This window comes from Podarcis muralis, chromosome 5, assembly GCF_964188315.1.
Source record: "Podarcis muralis chromosome 5, rPodMur119.hap1.1, whole genome shotgun sequence".
Lineage (NCBI taxonomy): Eukaryota > Metazoa > Chordata > Lepidosauria > Squamata > Lacertidae > Podarcis > Podarcis muralis.
In genome coordinates this window covers 14,336,815-14,357,012 of record NC_135659.1, presented here as the reverse complement: position 1 = coordinate 14,357,012, position 20,198 = coordinate 14,336,815, and the positions used below count along the sequence as shown (strand labels likewise).

Sequence of the window (20,198 nt, the reverse complement as noted above, 5' to 3'; positions counted from 1 at the left end):
CCGGGGGGGGGGGGGATGGATCCCTCTGTTCAGGGGCACACCAGTAATAGTTATGAGCATGGTTAGAAAGGAAACGAAAACACTGAGGAAGGGGTGGGTGTGGAAAGGGGTGGAGCAGAAAATGAGAATTGATTCATCCACCCAAACACACCATCTGCACTCCCAAGTGGTGTGGTTTGGATCCAGTGAAATTTTTCGTAGGGGAACAGTTAGGGCTAGGGGCATCAGCTTGCGAGGGTGACTGTGGGAGTGATGATGTCCTCCCCAAGGTGAGCAGAAGCTTCCTGGGCTGGGCGGGCTTTGGGAAGGTTGTGGAAGGACTCTTGGAACCACAAGAGCATCACACCTCCCTCAGCCAGGCAGAAACTTCCTGGGCTTTGGGAAGGATGCAGCAAGCTTTAATACTTTAATATTAGTGGGATGCGGGTGGTGCTGTGGTCTAAACCACAGAGCCTCTTGGGCTTGCTAATCAGAAGGCCAGCAGTTCAAATCCCCGTGACAGAGCGAGCTCCCGTTGCTCTGTCCCAGCTCCTGCCAACCTAGCAGTTCAAAAACACACCAGTGCAAGTAGATAAATAGGTACCACTGTGGCGGGAAGGTAAACGGCGTTTCCGTGCACTCTGGTTTCCGTCACGGTGTCCTGTTGCGCCAGAAGTGGTTTAGTCCTGCTGGCCACACGACCCGGAAAGCTGTCTGTGGACAAACGCCAGCTCCCTCGGCCTGAAAACGAGATGAGCGCCGCAACCCCAAAATTGCCTTTGACTGGACTTCACCATCCAGGAGTCCTTTACCTTTACCTCAATCATCTAATTTACCAGGAACATTTAGTGGACTATCCTAGTCGCCCTAAGTCCACTGACCACAGGCCACTGTTTGGATCCCGATTTAACCCCAGCGCAGTGGATTATCCCCATATCCTGCAAACTCAGATTTATAGGGGGAAAGCATTGAGAATGCTGTTGTTTGAGGATCGTATCATGCGGACTACGCAAATTACACGGAAATGCAAACAGCTGCAAGCACCTAGGGCCAGATTCAACTAACAAGTCTGTCCAGCAGAAGTCTGTGCAAGGACTTCCACTAGTGCAGTGGAGCTTCCCCCATTCTCCTCTGCCCCAGGGGCAGAGGAATGGAGGAATGAGTGCGGTCTGTCTCAGGTGTCACCACTGAGGGGGGTGACAAAAGGCCGAGCGGCACTCACCGCAGGGCCTGCAGCGCCCCTGAGGAGTTTGGATTTGATATCCCACTTTATCACTACCCTAAGGAGTCTCAAAGCGGCAAACATTCTCCTTTCCCTTCCTCCCCCACAACAAACACTCTGTGAGGTGAGTGGGGCTGAGAGACTTCAGAGAAGTGTGACTAGCCCAAGGTCACCTAGCAGCTGCATGTGGAGGAGCGGAGACGTGAACCCGGTTCCCCAGATTGCAAGACTACCGCTCTTAACCACTACACCACACTGGCTCTCTCCTGGGAGAGACGCGGTGGCTTGGGCGCACTACAGGCTCGGCTCTGCCCAAATGATCCGCCCACTGCCTCTCCCCCAGCTGCAGGGCGGCTGAGTGGGAGGAGGCAGGCAGACTCTGGAGGCCCTGCGGTGTGTCCCACCCTTTGCCCTGCCCCTATGGACGGCTCGCTCCGCCACTGCTCTGCCCATGCATCACCCATGTCCCACCCCCAGATGGACCCCGATGGACCTAGGAGAACCAACAGAACAGTGTGCAGAGGGAGGAGAGGGTGTGTTGTTCCAACTGAAACATTTAAGCTGACAAAATGACACCCCCCCCACACACACAGGGCTACAACAAATTCTTCCCATAGTAAATGCCAGTGTCTGTGTTGTAGAAAGGGGAGGGGGGTCACAAAGAGTCTTGTGGCATCTTAAAGGTTAACACATCTATGCCTCCAGAAAATTTATGCCACAAAAAATCGCTAGCTTTTAAGGTGCCGCAAGACTCTTTCTAATATTTGAAATTTATTGCAATGAAGTCTAAATGCTGGGAAAACATCACTGATGCAGATTAAAACATCTTGTTGATGAATCATGTTGTGAGACATTGGTCATTCTCATGCTAGCCAGCAAAAATTCTGGGTGGGCACACATCTTGGCCAGCGGTGGGCATGTGCTTGCTAGCTAATTCGTGTCAGTTTGAGTATTAAAGGCACACATGTTTATTGTTTAAGCTATTTTGGATTTGGGTGGGAGGTAGGGGTGGAAATGTGTCAGGGATGACCTCTACTCCGGACTATGAGGGGTGGGTTTGGTTTAATAAATTGAACAATGACCTCACTTTGGTGCCACAAAAAGGCACAATGAAATTTGGGCGATGAGCAGAGTACTTTCACTGTTGTCAGTTACCCTAGTTAAAAGTCTGGTGGCTAATCACCTAAGCATCCTGAGATTGGTTGGCAAAGCTAATAAACATAGAGCGACACAAATAAAATTAAAATAGCCAGTGACCTAAACTGACACAGTTCGAGTGGCAGGCTGTATCCTTGCCTGACCGTAAGCCCCATGAAGACAATGGGACTTACTTCTGAGTAAACGTGCCTAGGATCCTGCTGTCAAAATCTCTCCCACCTTTTCAGACCCTCTGATGGAATGTGCGGCACTGCAACGGCAGTTTCTTGCCTTTAAATATGTTGATGCCTTTCATGAAGCAACAGGAGGACAATGTGCCCATACCAAGCCATGCTCCTTTTGTGCCATGCCCCCTACGGGCGAGGAATGGCGTTGCAAACCGTTTGGGGGGTTTATTTATTTATTTAAGGGAGCGGGGGAAACAGGAAATGTTTGCGATTATATGACTGTTAATGATCACCCCAATCACAGATAAGCATTTTCCTAGGGTTGTTTTTTTTTAAAAAAAAAATTTCCTTAACGATTTAAAAACAAAAGCAGCAGTAATAGCTGGGAACAACTGGATTCCTCAATGCCCCAACCATTTTCAGATGTTTGCATTGAGGAGGAGTGTTGCCTCAGGTGAAACGAGAAGCAGCTATGTCAGATTTTTAAACACTTAAAAAGTCTGTGGCTTGAAGTGATCTCTCTGCTTTGAATAGCCACATGCCTCAGGCTAGGGAATCCAGGTTTCTTTTTCCTTGTGGGGTCACCAGGAGACTTTTGACAATGGAAGAGGAGAAAGCCCCAAGAAAGGGGATAGAAAACAGATGCTTGGGAGTGGGAGAGGAAACAGGAAGAATATGTATATAAACAGCAGAGAGGATGAGGAATGCAGAGGTGGGGGGGATGAGGAGGAGGAGCAGCGCAACTGAAGCATGCCGCAATAAAATCTGCATTGCATCCTACAAACATTTTATTTGAAACGCAACAACACAGCAAGCATGGAGGGTCAAAGGTCAGGGTTTTTGGAGCTTGTGCGCATAGGTCCCCTGCAGGGCCCAGGGTTATTACCTTTTGTATAGAGGAATGTACATCCGGTTTTCAAGGATAAATCAGAACTATAGAAACTCTTGCAAAATGTGCCTCGTGCTTTATAAGCAGTTCATGAATGCCATTCATTCTCCATAGACAGCACAGCTTGCAGTTAACACCTCCAAGTACTGGGCTGGTTCAATAAGGCACAGCGTGAGACTCGCCCTTTATTCCAGCAGAAAATTCAATGGAAATGGAGCGGCAGAAACTAATTTTTTATAGTTTGTTGCTCTTGACAACAATCATTTGTGTGTGCAGCAGAGGCGTGCTTAGGAACACAAGTGCGCTGAAAGAAATGCATTAATTAAATGAGAAAGGCTCCTTTCAATCACTGTGTTTCAGAGCAAGCAATCCATTGACCATCTCTACCTTAGAAGTGATCAAGTGTGAACATACACATGTCTACTCAGAAGTAAGTCCACTGAGCTCAATGGGACTTACTCCTAGTAAGCATGTACAGGACTGCAGCCCCAATCGCATCTGATAGAGTAAGCATGTACAGGACTGCAGCCCCAATCGCATCTGATAGAGACCTTCCAAAATTATGTATCCTCAGATGATTCCACTTGTGTCCCTGCTCTTTTCGGTCTCTCTGGGTAGACAAGTCAAGCGTCCCCCAAACCCACATTTTAATTTAGGTGTGGGAAATGTGGTATTGGTTCATGCCATTTTAAGTCAAAGTTGCTAGGCAATCCCAGAAAATTTCCCCCTTAGACTTGAATACACCTCAGTATGTACACACGTGTGTGTGTGTGTGTGTGTGTGTGTGTGTGTGTGTGTGTGTGTTTGCATGCAGCGCCCAATTTAAGGAGGCTCAAAAGCATCGTCTTACCTGGATCGTGAAAAGGGACCAGTGCAAAGTTGTAAAGCGGTCTCTTGGGTCTCTTCAAAGAGGTCTCCAGAATTTTGGACGCTCCCTCAATCACCTGAACTAAGTCATCATACATCGAGCCAGTCACGTCAAACACAAAAGCCAAGGTAGACGCTCCCTCCGGGATCTCTTCATCCGTGGTCTGAGGCTCCAGTTCTACCACAGCATCTTGTGCGCAGCAAAGAGAAAAAAGGAGAACAACAGCTAGTGATGCCCTCAGGGGGACATTGTGATGGGAATTCATTTTTCTTCCTCCTCCTCCTCCTCCAGGGTACCTAAGCAATGCGCTCAGTTCCTCCACACTAAGCATCACAAAGGATCCCGTCTGGTTGCATTTGATCTTTCCTTTTGCAAAGCAGCAGAGTCAAAAAGTCCTTTTCCTCCCCTTTTCTTGGGTTTTTTTATCTTGCACAAAGCACTTTTCACAGACTCAAGGGAGGTAGAGAGAGAAAGAGGCAAGGGGAATGAGGCAGTCCTTTTTCCTTTTTTGCTAGCAAGTTGCTGGTTCTTCTTCCCTTCTTCCCTTCCCCAGTCTACTTGTCTGCAAGAGTTTTGGCAGCCTCTGGCCAAGCGAAGGGAGAGAGAGTCCAATTCATGTCCCCTGTGCAGCTGCTGCTACTTCTGCCGCTGCCGCCGCCGCCACCTCTGGATTCTTTGGCAAGAGGCAGAGGCTCTCCAAAAGTTCGGCTGCTGTAAGGGAGTCTTTGGCTAGAAACTGAGGCTTCTCCCTGCTGCTGCTGCTGCTGCTGTTGCTGCTGCTGAGGCAACAAGGAGTGGATGCTCAGCCCAGCTCGCCTTCTCATTGGTCTGCCCCACTTCCCCACCTTTGCCTCCTAGGCCCCCTTTTAGGGTGACTTGTTGAAAATGGTATTTAGGGTCACACAAGTGCCGCAAAGGCACTCAAGGCAAATCTCTTTCATATGCAGTAATGAAAACACAGGCACGGTTGTGATTCAGTTATGGAGGAAATATTTGCAGGGGGGCAGGGAAGGAGGCACCTTTCCCCTGCTTCCTTTTATCAGAGATTGTTTAAATACACTTAAAGCAATGGGTATCCTTTTTGCCACTAGAGAGTCTGCCCCCCCCCCCGCCCCACTTCCCGCCTCCAGTAATTTGAGCTCAACCAGGCATAGATTCTTTGGTAGAGAAAATCACACTCCAAAAGGCATATGGTGGATTCCCTTGCCGCTGCCTATATTGTGATATTTCGCAGCAAGAGAGGTTTTGGCTGAGATCGGAGGACACGGTGAGCACTGATTGCATTTGTGCTCGCTGCTACAAATGGCAGTTTGGAGCCCGCAAGCCTTCTTCCCCTTTGCAAAATGCATTTGGCTTTCATAAATCCATTTTGGGTTGGTTGTTGGGTTTTTTTTTTTTTTTGTTTTTTTTGTTTTTTTTGCAGATTCGATTTTTAATCAGAAGGTACGTTGTTCCCTCTTTATTCTCTGCAGCCATGCTAAACATTTCCCCTGCTGCTGAACATAGGAAGATTCCTTGCATCCAGTCAATGATCCATGTAGACCAGTACTGTATAGTCCCCATGGGTGGTGAACTTGTCAAGATCTTCCTGGACTTTATTTCCCATCCGCCCCAGACAGCATGACCAGTCCTCAGGAAGGATTGGAGTTCCCCCACATACAGTGGTACCTCGGGTTAAGAACTTAATTCGTTCTGGAGGTCCGTTCTTAACCTGAAACTGTTCTTAACCTGAAGCACCACTTTAGCTAATGGGGCCTCCCGCTGCCGCCATGCGATTTCTGTTCTCATCCTGAAGCAAAGTTCTTAACCTGAAGCACTATTTCTGGGTTAGCGGAGTCTGTAACCTGAAGCGTCTGTAACCTGAAGCGTCTCTAACCCACTGTACATTGTTGGGTTACCACAGTCTCCTCAACCCTGGTCTAGAAAGCATTGGCCACTAACCCTCTTACCATGAAGTTATGACAATTCTTAGACCCAATATGAACCGGAACCCAATACTTCAGAGGTGTAATGACAAGGGAAAGATGCTGTTCTTATTGTCTCCTGTTCTAAGGATATTTGGTGGTTTGGTGCAGGACCCACAAAGGGGTAACGTGCCACAGTGTACATGTAAAATAACCGCTTGGGTAGCCAGTCATTTATATCATCTGTCAAGTGGTGAGGAGCATTTTTCCAACGTCCGTCAGGTTTGCAAGTGCAGCAAACGAAACATCACATATTTATGCTTTTATAAATGATGGAACTTCTTATTATTAGCATGGCCAAGAGCTGGCTGGATGAGGCATCCAGAGCTTACTCAGTTGATTCTGACACAGCCCAGCATCTGCCAAGGACTGGCTGAGGTGGCAAAGTGGCTGTGGTCTATGGAATTCCATGCTGAAGGTATCTCATGTGCCAGACTTGCCTGCTGAAGAATGTCCCTGGAAGCCCGACAGATTTCAAGGCTGAACATATTGCAGAAGACATCTTTATTTGAACTAGATTTTCATGCTCTTCAGCAGGAATGGGATGATACAATTCTGGCACTACATTTGTGGGTTTGATCCAATTTGGGTACTAATGTTGTTGCCTACACCAAGTTAGGGACACAGGTGGCGCTGTGGGTTAAACCACAGAGCCTAGGACTTGCCGATCAGAAGGTCGGCGGTTCGAATCCCCGCAACGGGGTGAGCTCCCGTTGCTCTGTCCCTGCTCCTGCCAACCTAGCAGTTTGAAAGCACCTCAAAGTGCAAGAAGATAGATAGGTACTGCTCCGGCGGGAAGGTAAACGGCGTTTCCGTGTGCTGCTCTGGTTCGCCAGAAGTGGCTTAGTCATGCTGGCCACATGACGCAGAAGCTGTACACCGGCTCCCTCAGCCAATAGAGATGAGCACCGCAACCCCAGAGTCGGCCATGACTGGACCTAATGGTCAGGGGTCCCTTTACCTTTACACCAAGGTAGCGGTTGCTACCCTGAGCCCTTGGAAGCAGAGATGTCAGATTAGCGAGAAATTCAAATACATTAAATAAAAGTTATAGCCAAATTATATAATTCCCTCATGCATTCCTAGGTGGAAGGCTTCTTCCCGTCCACATCCAATAATGAACTTGGCAACACTTCAGAGTCTAACCCTGTCCAAAAAATCATTCTCTCACCGAAATATTATCAAGAACCCTGGAGTTGAGAACTTCCATGCCCCCCTCAGATAATACAAGACCAGGAATTGTCACATAGCATGGGGAAGGGGCATAGCCTGTGGCCGTTACTCACACATGGGCAATGCCAGGCTCACTGGCACTGGGGAGCAAGATCACATTTTTAGCCCACCTTCCATGTCACATTTGTCTCATGCAACAACCATGGGTTGCATGCGGCTGTCTGTGCAGGTGTTCCAACTGAGCAGAACCATCCTGGGCAAGCAAGAGCTCACCTGTGGGGAATCACCTTACAGAGAGCAATGCACAATGTGCAGTTGCTGGAAGCAGAGACCATGACATCAGGGAGCAGGGCTAAAAACGTCCACTCCTCAATGGACACAGCATTGCCCTTGACACAGGTAATGTGTGCATAGGGCTTGTGCATTTCATAAAGCATAGCTGTCAAGCGACCCTTATTTGGCGGGACAGTCCCTTATCCCAGCGCTGTGTCCCGCTGCTGTCCCTTATTGATGATGTCCCTTAAATTTCCCGGGTTTCAAAGGAAGCAGCTCCTCTCCCTCCCTCCCTGCCGGCCAGGGAGGAGGGAGGCTCCAACTGTGTTGCTTGGCTGCGTTGCTCACCCAATAAGAAGTCAAAGAACGACGGGGGGGTGGAGCTTGCATGCCTTCTGCTGATCAAATCGGCTGCATTGCCTGGGGACTCGCCTTTGCTCAGCGCTTCCCAGCGGAGAGGTGACGGTGGTTTTCCTTGAGACTTGAGGCTTCATTTGGCTGCTGGCTGGGCTTTCTGCCTTTAGCTCAGAGGGGCTCAGAAGTTGAACATACCTGTGTTCGGAAAATCCCTTATTTTGGCTGCTGATCCCTTATTTTCAAATCTGTAAGTTGAAAGCTATGTCATAAAGCAACATTGCATCATTAATCTTGCCAAGCGGTAAAAATATGAGCAACAGATATGTGGCAAAGCATGTGATAAAACACTAGTATAGACTCCATGTAGAACCAGGGAGCACGTTGCAGCCAAAAATTTAACTTTTATGTATTCAGTGGTTTGTGTTTCCCTGAGCTTGAGTCTGCATTCTGAGCCCCTGTGTTCTGATTTGATTCATGATATCCAGTCACAGAGCATTTCAGGATTTGGGCCTCCACCATTGGCCCTTAAACTCCGAGTTATGATTCGCAGTTTGGAAGTTTAGACAGCCTATCACGCTGGGAGTGGGAGTGGCCCATGCCTTCGGAAATGTATATAAGCAGTTGCTTTGCCCCTGTTGTCCAGTTCTGTTAGTTCAATAAAAGTCCTTGCTATTATCACTGTGTCTTGCCTTGTGGAACCCACCTACACTTCATTAACACTGTTGTTATAATGCTTTCAATAAGAAAAGGATAAGCATGTGTTTAAGCTCCCACTTAAATTAATGGATGTAAAAGGTGCCTAACTGTGTTGTCTATGGTTTTCAGACTTGGCACTCTTCCGTAAGGAGATGCAAGCAGTGGAAAGGGGAGCTGGTGTCTCCCTATGATGCTTCCCAGACCAGGTTTTGTTTTACAGGCATTCCACAAGAGAACGCTTTTGTCGAAGCAGCACAGACAACCGTGTGGAACAATATTCATTTTCTGTTTCACACGTGCTTCTGGAATTCAGTGCAGGGCCTGTGGCCCTCTAGATGTTTGCTCATAAAGGTACCCCTGCCCGTACGGGCCAGTCTTGACAGACTCTAGGGTTGTGCGCTCATCTCACTCTAGAGGCCGGGAGCCAGCGCTGTCCGCAGACACTTCCAGGTCACATGGCCAGCGTGACAAGCTGCATCTGGCGAGCCAGTGCAGCACACGGAACGTCATTTATCTTCCCGCTGGTAAGCGGTCCCTATTTATCTACTTGCACCCAGGGGTGCTTTTGAACTGCTAGGTTGGCAGGCGCTGGGACCAAATGATGGGAGCGCCGCGGGGATTCGAACCGCCGACCATGCGATCGGCAAGTCCTAGGCGCTGAGGTTTTACCCACAGCGCCACCCGCGTCCCTATGTTTGCTCATATGTAGATGTAATATATGACACTCCAGATGTCATCAGATTGTCATTCCCACCAGCCCCAGGCAACATGGCCAATGGGCAGAGATGATGGGAGAGTCACAGGTTATCCACAGAGAGAGTAGCTCCTGGCTCTTCAGTGCTAAGTATTGCATGCACCAAAACTCAGAAGACCAGAGACAAGGAGGGGTCCTATAGTCAGTCCTAGAGTGGAACTGGCTCATACTTTGAACTCGTCTCCTTTAAAGCTAAGGACCCATGTGACATAGGTCACATGGGTCCTCCATGGCTTGATTTAAATCCCATGCTTTTAAATTAAAACTCATGTTTTTAAATCAGCCATTTTTCATGTTTCAAAGTTGAATTCAGTAGTCAGACAGGAAGCACAAATGTTTCCTCATCAAATTATGGATGCAGCAAGAGGGCTGTGGCATTACTTTCATCGGATAGCGTTGTGAGATTTTGGTTGGGGGTTTGTTTTTGTTCTTCTTCTGAAAAAGAATTCGTTATAATTGATTTTCAGTCCTCTGCCTTACATGCCTTAATACAAGTAATTAGCTCCAGCACTCCAAGCCTCATCACTTTGTGACTGGAAAATTAATCATGAAGAAATCTCCCTTTTATTCTGATCAAGTTATAAAGCTTGGGATTGGTTTATAAAAAACAGATGTTTACATTCTGTTTTCCTCCTGTTTCACCAATGACATCATGCGAAGCAAGTATTTAACCAGAGCCGTGCAAAATGTACACAGTAAAAACCCCAAACCATTGAAAACTACCCTCCTCTACAAATCTTTGCCGCTAGAAAATTCAGCTCAGGTTCACCGAAACCTTCACATAACTTGGGGAGTGAAGATCCCCAAGGCTGTGCTCCTTCTCTGTATACATTTTTTAAAATCAAGAATGTACGTCTTTGGACTCTGGATGTTAGCCCATGCTTCTTGCAAGATTGTTATGTTTATGCTCACACATTTACAGTGGTGCCCCGCAAGACGAATGCCTCGCAAGACGAAAAACTCGCTAGACGAAAGGGTTTTCCGTTTTTTGAGTCGTTCCGCAAGACGAATTTCCCTATGGGCTTGCTTCGCAAGACGAAACATCTTGTGAGTTCTTGCGAGTTTGTTTCCTTTTTCTTAAAGCCGCTAAGCCGTTAATAGCCGCTAAGCCGCTAATAGCCGCTAAGCCGCTAATAGCCGTGCTTCGCAAGACGAAAAAACCGCAAGACGAACAGACTCGCGGAACGGATTCATTTCGTCTTGTGAGGCACCACTGTATAAGCCATCCCCTCAGCAATGCCAGCTCTTCGCATTTTTGCAGGAAAAAGAGGTAGGACCCCCAATCCCATGATGCATTGCCCAACCTAGTGTACTCTAGACCCCCCCCCACAAAGCCCCAACCACATGACCAGTGATCAGCTGTAATGGGATCTGTCGTCCAAAAGAACTGGAGAGTACCCGGTTGGTAACAGAATCCAGGATAAAGCCATAGGGCTTCCAAGAGGGTCCTTGTTCCAGAGAGAACAGAATGTCCAGGCCCCCCCTCCTTCCTCAAGTCCAGCACTTCTTTTGCTGAAACAGACCCATCGGGTGGGCCAGAAACCTGGCCTAAATTAACTCAGCATCCAGGAAATCAGTGTGGTCCAACATGCCTAACCAAAAGAATAAACAAATCCCCAAACAAAAAGTCAGGCAGAAGTTGGAGTTCACTTAAAGGAATACAGCGGATGAAAGTATACAGGAGCTGGGGGTTGGGGATGCAAAAGCTTCTTTCCACAACCCTGCAGGCACAGTATTGCGATGATATCTTTCCCTCAGATTACATGGGCTAGCGCACAGCAGGGTTCATCCCCAAACACTCCTTTCTCACAAAGCTTCTGTTGTGGTAACGCAATCTCCGCACGTATACCACATACTTGCAACCACAGATATTCAAACCATTTCCCTTCTCATAAACACGGAGCTTTCCCCTCACACCTCAACGATCCCTTCTTCCTTGAGCAGAACGATCAATATCAACACCGTTTTTAAAAATAAAAAAAACCAGATTTAACTTTGCTTGATCGTACCATTTGCTGTGTTGATGTTTCCATCTGCCTCTCCCGCTTTGCTATCAACCTTGGTCTTTTTGCCTTTTGTTGAAAGGGCTTCCACTGAATAAAGCACCCTTTTCAGAAGGGGGGGGGGGGTGTCGCTGCTTTTTGACTAGAATGTTCCAGAACACAATGCAAATATCCAAAGCATCTAGAAACACAAATGGTGGTGTCAGGGGTTCAGGGAGAGAGGCACAGATGAGGGAGGAGACTGAGAGCGAGGGGGAAGAATCCCGGAACGAGGAGGAAGAGGATGACAATGACTTGAGGGTTTCCATGAGTCTTTCAAGTGAATCGGAGGATTCCCAAAAGGGGGCGCCCGTGGTCAGGCCAAGGGGAGTTACAGGGGGGACTCGTCAGGAGCAGGGGAGCAGCAGGGGAACCCCGAGTGGGAGTTGGAGATCGGGGCCGGCTTCCCCGCCGGAACGGAGTGAAGGGGGGGGAGTTCCCAGTGTGACAGGCGAAGCAGAGCAGGAAGTAGAGAGGGGAAGGAGATCGGGGCAAGACGTCCTGCCGGAAGGGGCGGAGAGTAGTACAGAGAGTAGTGTAACTGTCAGGAGGAAGGTCAGAGGTAGCGAACGCGCGCCAAGTTCAAATGTGGAGGCGCACGGAAATGCGGAGAGCCTGGAGGAGGAGCCTGGTCCCAAAGCACGGAGGAGGGGGGAGCAGGTGTCTGGGGACTCAGCGTCAGGGGAATCCAGGAGGGGAGAAACCCAGGGGGGCAGAAAGACCCTGCGGAAAAGGAAGGACAGGAAGAGGTGGACCAGCACAAGCCTCTTAAACTGATGTAGAGGCGGGACTGATTCAGAGGGGACTTCAGCGGTCTAAGCGTAACAGACGTGAGGCTGCGCGCCTCGGCTGTGGAGCAAACAATGTACTTCAATAAAGACTTTTGTAAATAAAGTGGACTTGGCGTTGGTCTCTTGTGAGCTGGGACCTGAGGCAGCCCTGACAGGTGGCTTGCAAGAAATTACCATATTTTTCGCTCCATAAGGCGCACCGGACCATAGGGCGCACCTAGTTTTTAGAGGGGGAAATCGAGAGAAAAAATCTTGGCCGTGTCAGTCCCTCCTCCCTCCTGGGGAAAAGCCCGCAAGAGCTGCGCGGAGCTTGTGTGTGGCTCCTTGGGCTTTTCCTGCCTACCTCCCCCCTGCATTCGCTCCATAAGACGCACACACATTTCCCCTTACTTTTTAGGAGGGAAAAGGTGTGCATTATGGAGCGAAAAATACGGTAACTTTGCTGCTGCCGCTGGAGAAAGGTAATTTCCACGCCACTCCAAATGGCACTAATGGGCAACCAATGAGTCTAGTGGTTCTCTCTATTAAAAATATACAAATTATACAATTGTCTCAGAGTGAATGGAACTAAAGAGCAGAGCCAGGAGAGCAGACAAGGTGAGCAACCCAGAGGAGGCGCAAAATGTTTATCAGGAAGTAACTCGGCCAAACAGCACATGGATAGATCAGAGGAAACACTTAGGGCAGATCCACAGCATACATTTAAAGCACCTGGCTTCCCTTTGAGAAATCCTGGGAATTGTAGTTTCCTATGGGTGCTGGGCATTGTAGCCATGTGCATGGGAAACTAGACTTCCCATAATTCTTTGGGGGGGCGCCATGTTCTTTAAATCTGAATCTGCCCTCAGAGTGTGGACTTTGAAGCAGACATGTTTAATAAAGGACCTTGTTTCATCGAACACTTGAAACAAGGAGAGTCCCAATTCATACTCTGCGTTCATTTCAGAAATGAGTGGAAATTTAACAGATCCCCCTCCGTTTGGTTCAATTCTAATTTTCTTCTGCAATGAAATTTATATCCCGCCTTCTTGCAACACAGAACACAAGGCGGTTTTCCATAGGGCAGATTTCCCTCTGGATATTGTTGGACTCTTAACTTCTGTCACTCCTGGTGTGATAGGAATTTTATGGTCTTAGATATATGGTAATGTTCATAAGTGTACCAACCAAGCACGTACATAGATCAGCACAGGAAGACCGACCTGGAACCATTTTTGATTCCTAAACTGATCAAATGTTTTCTCTGCATGGTCAAAGTGGAAAAGCCTCCCCATTGCCTTTTCCTTCACAAATCCTGTCTTAAGGGTATGTCTGTGTTTGAATAGGGTGTGAGCCTGTGACCTGGCCCAGGAACTAAGTATTTATCACTACAAAAGAATGGCCAGGCTCCCCAGGCAATCCAATCAAGTAACCTGCCAGACAGGAGATAAACAATAGGAGAAAACAATATTCAAATTTCTGTTTTAGACCACCTTTTCTGTGATGTAGGTGTGATGTATCTGAGGGGTGGTCTTAGGTTACACCCCTTCTGTGATGTATGTATGATGTTTCTGGGGGTGGTCTTGATCTACAAGGTGGCAATTTCAAAAGTCTTTATAAGGCCTTGCACAGCATTTTTCTGGGTCCCTCCTCCTCTCCTGCGGGTGAGGGGAGCACCCTGTTGCAACAGATCAATAAAGATCAAGCTTACGAGCTGCTTTGCTTCTCAATATTCTCTGGTTGGCCTCTGTTATTCTCTCCTACCAATAGGGAACCCATGTAAGCTCTATATGGGCTCTTGGATACCCCATAAGGGAAAAGGGTAATTTTTGTTTACAACACTGGCCAGCATGGCCAATAGTCAGGGGTGGTGGCAGTGGTAGTTCAACAGCATCTTGGCAACCAAGGATGATTAAAGCTTCTGTGTGGTGTCCGGGTACCGATCAGATCCATACCAGCTTAGCTGCAGCACAGTTGCTGCATCTTGTATCCTCAGACCAGTTGTTAGCAATCATCCCACTCAGGGGACACAATGCAAGGATAACAGTTGATTAAAAAAAATAATTGCAAATCACCCCCCCTTTCATTAATCACTAAAGATGTGATGAGCTAAAGCTGTTGCTTTAATTTAAAAACCTTATGATCAGCACTGATAGTTCATTTAGCAAAGATGTCATAAGCATATACATTTCCACTTTGCATTTCCCTGTTCTTAAATTGTTTGTGTACGCTGCATTTTATTGCCAAGCCTCTCTGAAATCTTTTGCTGTAAAAAGCAATTGATCAATGAAATAAATAAATAGCCTTTACTTTCCCCAGCTACCCAAATCCTTGCTATTCCTGAAGGCAAGTAGCGAATGTTAACCGCGTGGTGCACATCTCAGCAAAGCATTCCTACATTTAATGTTGAAAGTAAAGAAAGGGAGGGAGGGAATCGAGGAAATTCCTGCAGTTTTTCAGACCTGATAAACATCTGTTGGGGTGGTTTAGGTATAATGCGTTTTGCCTCAATACAAGGAAGTTGAACTATTAGACTCTTGAGGGTGCTTTTCAATTCTGTGGTTCTGGGCTTTGAATCACTCCTTCCTGCAGTTTGGAACAACAGTGATTCCTTCCTAGAGCTTGCTTGAACTATGAGTTCAAAAAAGTCAGAGGCCTCGGCACTAATTCACATGTTTGGCAGTCAGAGCATCACAGAATTAGTACTGTAGGAAGACTACATAGTGCTGGACTTGCAGAGTCTCCGTCAGAACAGCTTCCTAAAAGCCCATCTTGAAAAACCATCACCGTATCCTCTGAAGTAGGCCGTAAAAAGAAAAATTAGACCTTTTCTCGTGGCAAAATATTCCATGCTGCAGTGGCCCAAGAATCACATGGATTTATTTTTACTGTTTTCCACTTCCTCTCTTCTTTGCCCCACAGAAATTTCATATAAGTGTCATTGTGATTCACAGCTGAAGAGCTTGGGAAATATAACCGCATGTGGTATGAAAGAAAGGCAGCACATTGTTCAAAGTAGATTATCCCGAATGTCAGTCCACCTTTTATAGGCGCATAGCTTTCCAGCCCATGGGGCTTTGATGAATTGCGCGTTGCTGTTTTCCAGGATGGAATTGATTCTTTGCACCTAAAAGGACGCCGATCTGTGATGCGTCTCAGAACATCGGGGCTATTTTCTGTTCCGAATGTAGGTGCTGAAATTTGTAAAATATGAAGGCTGGGGCAGGATGCTGTCACGGCACTCTGGGCCATCAGAGAGACTTTTGCAACTCCAGTTCTAAGCAAGGAACCCAGGATCGTGGAAACACAGAGTGGTAGAGTTGGAAGGGACACCAAGGGATCTTGTCTCCCTGCCCCCACACCCCCGTAATGGGCAGATGACGGCAGGGCCGGATGACTCACTTTGCCCTGGGCTTCTGGCAAGGCCAGAGCAGCAGGTGAACACCTTGTGGCGCTTCCCAAGCTTCCCAGAAGCCTTCCACAAATACCATCTTCCCCAAGTCCTCCCTAACTAATGTACAGGATTCTTGGGAGGGACTTTTAGAATCAGAGAGTTGGAAGGGACCATGAGGGTCATCTAGTCCAACTCCCTGAAATTTGGGGTGTTGTTGTTGTTTTGCTCGAACCCATGACTCATGCTCTACCGATTTTAGTTTGGCTCTGGGCAACTGAGAAGGTCAGAGCAGCGAGAGGGAGACTTGCACTCCTTCAGCAATGTGAAGAGGATCCAGCATGGTGACTAAGAGGACCTCCATTATACACCTTTAGGCGCCAGGCAAAAACGTTCCTTTTAACCAGGCCTTTGGTTGACCTGATTGACATCCTATACTTCCTCAACCTTGGACCTCCAGATGTTTTGAGACTACAATTCCTATCATCCCTGACCACTGGTCCTGCTAGCTAGGGATCATGGGAGTTGTAGGCCAAAAAACATCTGGAGGGCCGAGGTTGAGGAAGCCTGTCCTATGCCCTTTTAAAATGTGGCTCTTTTTTAGGAGGGGCGTTATTGGGTTGTTGTTTTTATTTTGATTATATATATTGTGGTTTTTATGTTGATCTTTTATGTGAACCGCCCTGAGACCTCTGGGTATAGGGTGGTATATAAATTTGAAGAAGAAGACGACGACGAAGAAGAGATTGGATTTGATATCCCGCTTTATCTCTACCCGAAGGAGTCTCAAAGCGGCTAACAATCTCCTTTCCCTTCCTCCCCCACAACAAACACTCTGTGAGGTGAGTGGGGCTGAGAGACTTCAGAGAAGTGTGACTAGCCCAAGGTCACCCAGCAGCTGCATGTGGAGGAGCAGGGAATCGAACCCGGTTCACCAGATTACGAGTCTACTGCTCTTAACCACTATACCACACTGGCTCTAGAAGAAGAAGAAGAAGAAGAAGAAGAAGAAGAAGAAGAAGAAGAAGAAGAAGAAGAAGAGGAGGAGGAGGAGGAGGAGGAGGAGGAGGAGGAGGAGGAGGAGGAGGAGGCTGGGAGAGGGAGAGGAGAAGGGCCTGGTGACTAATAAGAGTGTGGGAGAGGGAAGAAGGAAGAGAGGAGGAGAACTGAAGTGAGATGGGGCTTGAAGAGAAGAAGGTGCCTCAGGGGAAGCATAACCTTGGCTCAGGGGTTCCCAACGTGGTGCCCATGAACTCCCATAAAGACCTTCCCTGGCATCCATAAGGTCCCTTCCCACACTGAAATGAAGCATTCTGCTGTAGCAAACGCAATGCACTGTGGCGTGTGCTTGGTTGCAGTGTGTCTGCGTGGCACCCACAAGTTTCTCCAGTTTGCAAATGTGCCCATGGGGCCAAAAGAAGCTGGCGATCCCTGCCTCAGCTTGTCTGCCGTGTGTTCCATCGATCCTTTGCTAAGGTTCACTGATGGGTCGCTAACTCAACAACAAAATGGAGGCGGCGCCATTTTAGCCACATAACCATTCGCACTCTGATACTGAGCTTGCTGTCAGTATATAGGTTACTGTTGGTGTTGTTATTTCTCATTTCATTTCTATACAGCTTTATATTTTTAAGAAAAAATCTCAAAGCGGTTTACAGCACATTAGGCGCCAGGGTTATAACTTTTTTACAACCTCATGTTCCTGTAGCTTGTAGTTAGATGAACTTTTGGCTAAAAACATAGGAATGAACTGTCATTTCCGAATCTGGGGGGGGGCACCCCGAAATCAATAAATCAATTTTTGTATATGGAACTGTATAATATGTAATATGCATAGCATGTATTATAATACAGGAAAAACAGAGCTTGCAAATTGCAAATTTCCCAATAGTTGTACAATGTTTTGTACAATGTACAACGCACATCCTTTCTTATTGCTCAGAATAAATCAAGGTTGCAGTTTGTCTCTGTTTCTGCTGCAAGTTCCCATATCACTTTGAATGCGCGTTCTGCGCACCGATTACCAGTAGTTCTTGGTATCTGGAGTGGCTCCTGTTTCCAGTGATTCTCCAATACAGTTTTAGGAAGTTCCAGACAGCTGTAAAAGTTCTAAACAGTTCCATAAAGGTGGTTTTTTTTTTAAGTGCTAATACTTATGAGTAGAAACGTTATATATACGGCGATTCCAGCTTCATTTGGGGCTGACTGTTTTTTCACAACTGAGAAGAATTACGGTAGTCCCTTTTTCAGTATTTCTAAGCAAAAGTTCATCCCCTTAGGATACAGGAAATCGTTTTTATTTGTTTGTTTTTTGAAGTCAAAGAGTTATAACCCTAATAGGCACAGGATGGAAAGGTCCTCGATTATATATAGCCCTCAGGACTGGATTGTTTCTTCCTTCTCTCAAGCCTCTACAAACAAGTCTTCACACTTTAAAGTGTTTTGAACGCTTCACAAACTAGATTTAAAGTGCCACTCGCGGCTTTGCATTGTTTCTGGTAAGGAGGAATAATTTGTATTTTGCTGTGACAGTTCCCCATGAAAACACTGGTTTTGGTGGAAGGGGGAAGAGAGTCTAAAGACTTTTCCTTGCCTTGAAACATCAGCATTACGCTGCAGATGCTCAAAATATTATTTGTGCCACTGAAGAATGCACATCTGTTCAACGTATGGCACAGAATTATTTCAAGAGCTCGAGTATATAGGATCTATTGTCAGGGTATCCATAAACACTGCCTTAGCATGGGAATTTTGATGACCCAGAAGGTAGCTTTCAATTCTATCCATCCAAGCCATCTGACAACACAAAAATGCTGTATACTATTAATCTGACTTTGAAAATGTACTGTTATTTAATGCTGGGTTGCTACAGAATTATTTATTAACACGGAAAAGAGGGCTAATCTCCTCACGTTCCTCTCAAAATCTTTGCCTACATTTTTTTATTTCAAAAATCCAGTAGGTTTAACAAGGGATGTAAAAGCCACTATCACCCTCTACTGGTATATTAGACGAAATCTCTACACACAAAGGGCACAATCCAGGGACAAACATTAAGAACTTTTAAGTCTCACTGATTGCAAAATGAGATGTTAAGGGGGCAACCCTACCATGAGCCTAAGTGAGGCAGCCACCTCTGAAAAACCAGGCGGAATTGCAAGATGGAGGACAGATTGTATGCCACACAATCTGCCCTGTGCTCCGAGTTAGCAGGCACTGGTTTTTTGTTTTGTTTTTCAGCCAGTGGTTTGTTTGTTTTCCTTTTGGATGAAGGCAATTCAGGCACCATAGATTGACTTTGGTTGGGCAGTCCACAAAAACCTGAATCTAGCACCAGTTCTTGGTGATTATTTGTTGTTGTTGTTGTTTAGTCGTTTAGTTGTGTCCGACTCTTTGTGACCCCATGGACCAGGGCACGCCAGGCAGTTCTGTCTTCCACTGCCTCCCGCAGTTTGGTCAAACTTATGCTGGTAGCTTCGAGAACACTATCCAACCATCTCGTCCTCTGTCGTCCCCTTCTCCTTGTGCCCTCCATCTTTCCCAACATCAGAGCCTTTTCCAGGGTCTTCTCATGAGGTGGCCAAAGTATTGTAGCCTCAGCTTCATGATCTGTCCTTCCAGTGAGCACTCAGGGCTGATTTCCTTCAGAATGGATAGGTTTGACATTCTTGCAGTTCATGGGACTCTCAAGAGTCTCCTCCAGCACCATAATTCAAAAGCATCAATTCTTCGGCGATCAGCCTTCTTTATGGTCCAGCTCTCACTTCCATACATCACTACTGGGAAAACCACAGCTTTTACTATACGGACCTTTGTTGGCAAGGTGATGTGTTTTTGTGCATCTTCCTTGAAATTATGAATCGCTTCAGAGAGGGATCCATTTTGGGGGTTACTGTGAAGAACGCCATGGACACTGATAGTCCTATATAAATAACCAGATAACCTCAGATAAGAGTACAACTTTTCTATAGTTACGGTTGACATGAAAACCCAATTCCCAGACAAGAACTCTTTCCTATTTATATAAATTTACACCACACGCACATACCTATTCTATCGCCTTTCTCTTCCCTTACTTCCCGTCCCCCACAGCAGAATACACTACCCTTAATTTCGGAAAGGATAACAAGCCAGATATTTCTTTCTCTCTTGTAAAATGATCCAGCAAAGTTCATACCAAAGCATACAAAAACAAAACAAAACAAAACACAGTGCTCCCCAAATCCTTGTCATATGGAGCCATTTCCTGCAGCCCCTACTGAAACTATGGAACGTCTCTCTGAAATATTTGGCCTATAGCCCTGCTCTCAAATAGAACACAGGAACTTGCCTACCTCCTACAAGTCTCTCTGGAATTGGCTGGCTTTGCTATTTAAAATAAAAATAAAAATTCCACTTTAAAAAAATGATTTAAACCTGCTCACCAGTGCAGTGTTAAATAACCGACATTAAAATGTTCCTCACTACCTTTAAAAAAAGAAGTTTGGAGCTTATA

At 46.7% G+C, this 20,198-nt stretch overlaps 1 protein-coding gene across 3 annotated transcripts in view; it reads right to left on the bottom strand.

Moving 5' to 3' along the window:
- HMCN1 (hemicentin 1) overlaps nucleotides 1–5,214 on the bottom strand; it is a 314,549-nt gene extending 309,335 nt beyond the window's left edge. Inside the window, exon 1 of one of the 3 annotated variants that reach the window (XM_077928329.1) lies at nucleotides 4,266–5,214. In XM_077928329.1, coding sequence (XP_077784455.1) covers nucleotides 4,266–4,614 — 349 coding nt within the window. In that variant the 5' untranslated portion in view covers nucleotides 4,615–5,214. The remainder of the gene's footprint in view (nucleotides 1–4,265) is intronic. The other 2 variants (XM_077928326.1, XM_077928327.1) reach the window with 2 other exon arrangements.
- Nucleotides 5,215–20,198: the final 14,984 nt, after the last annotated feature.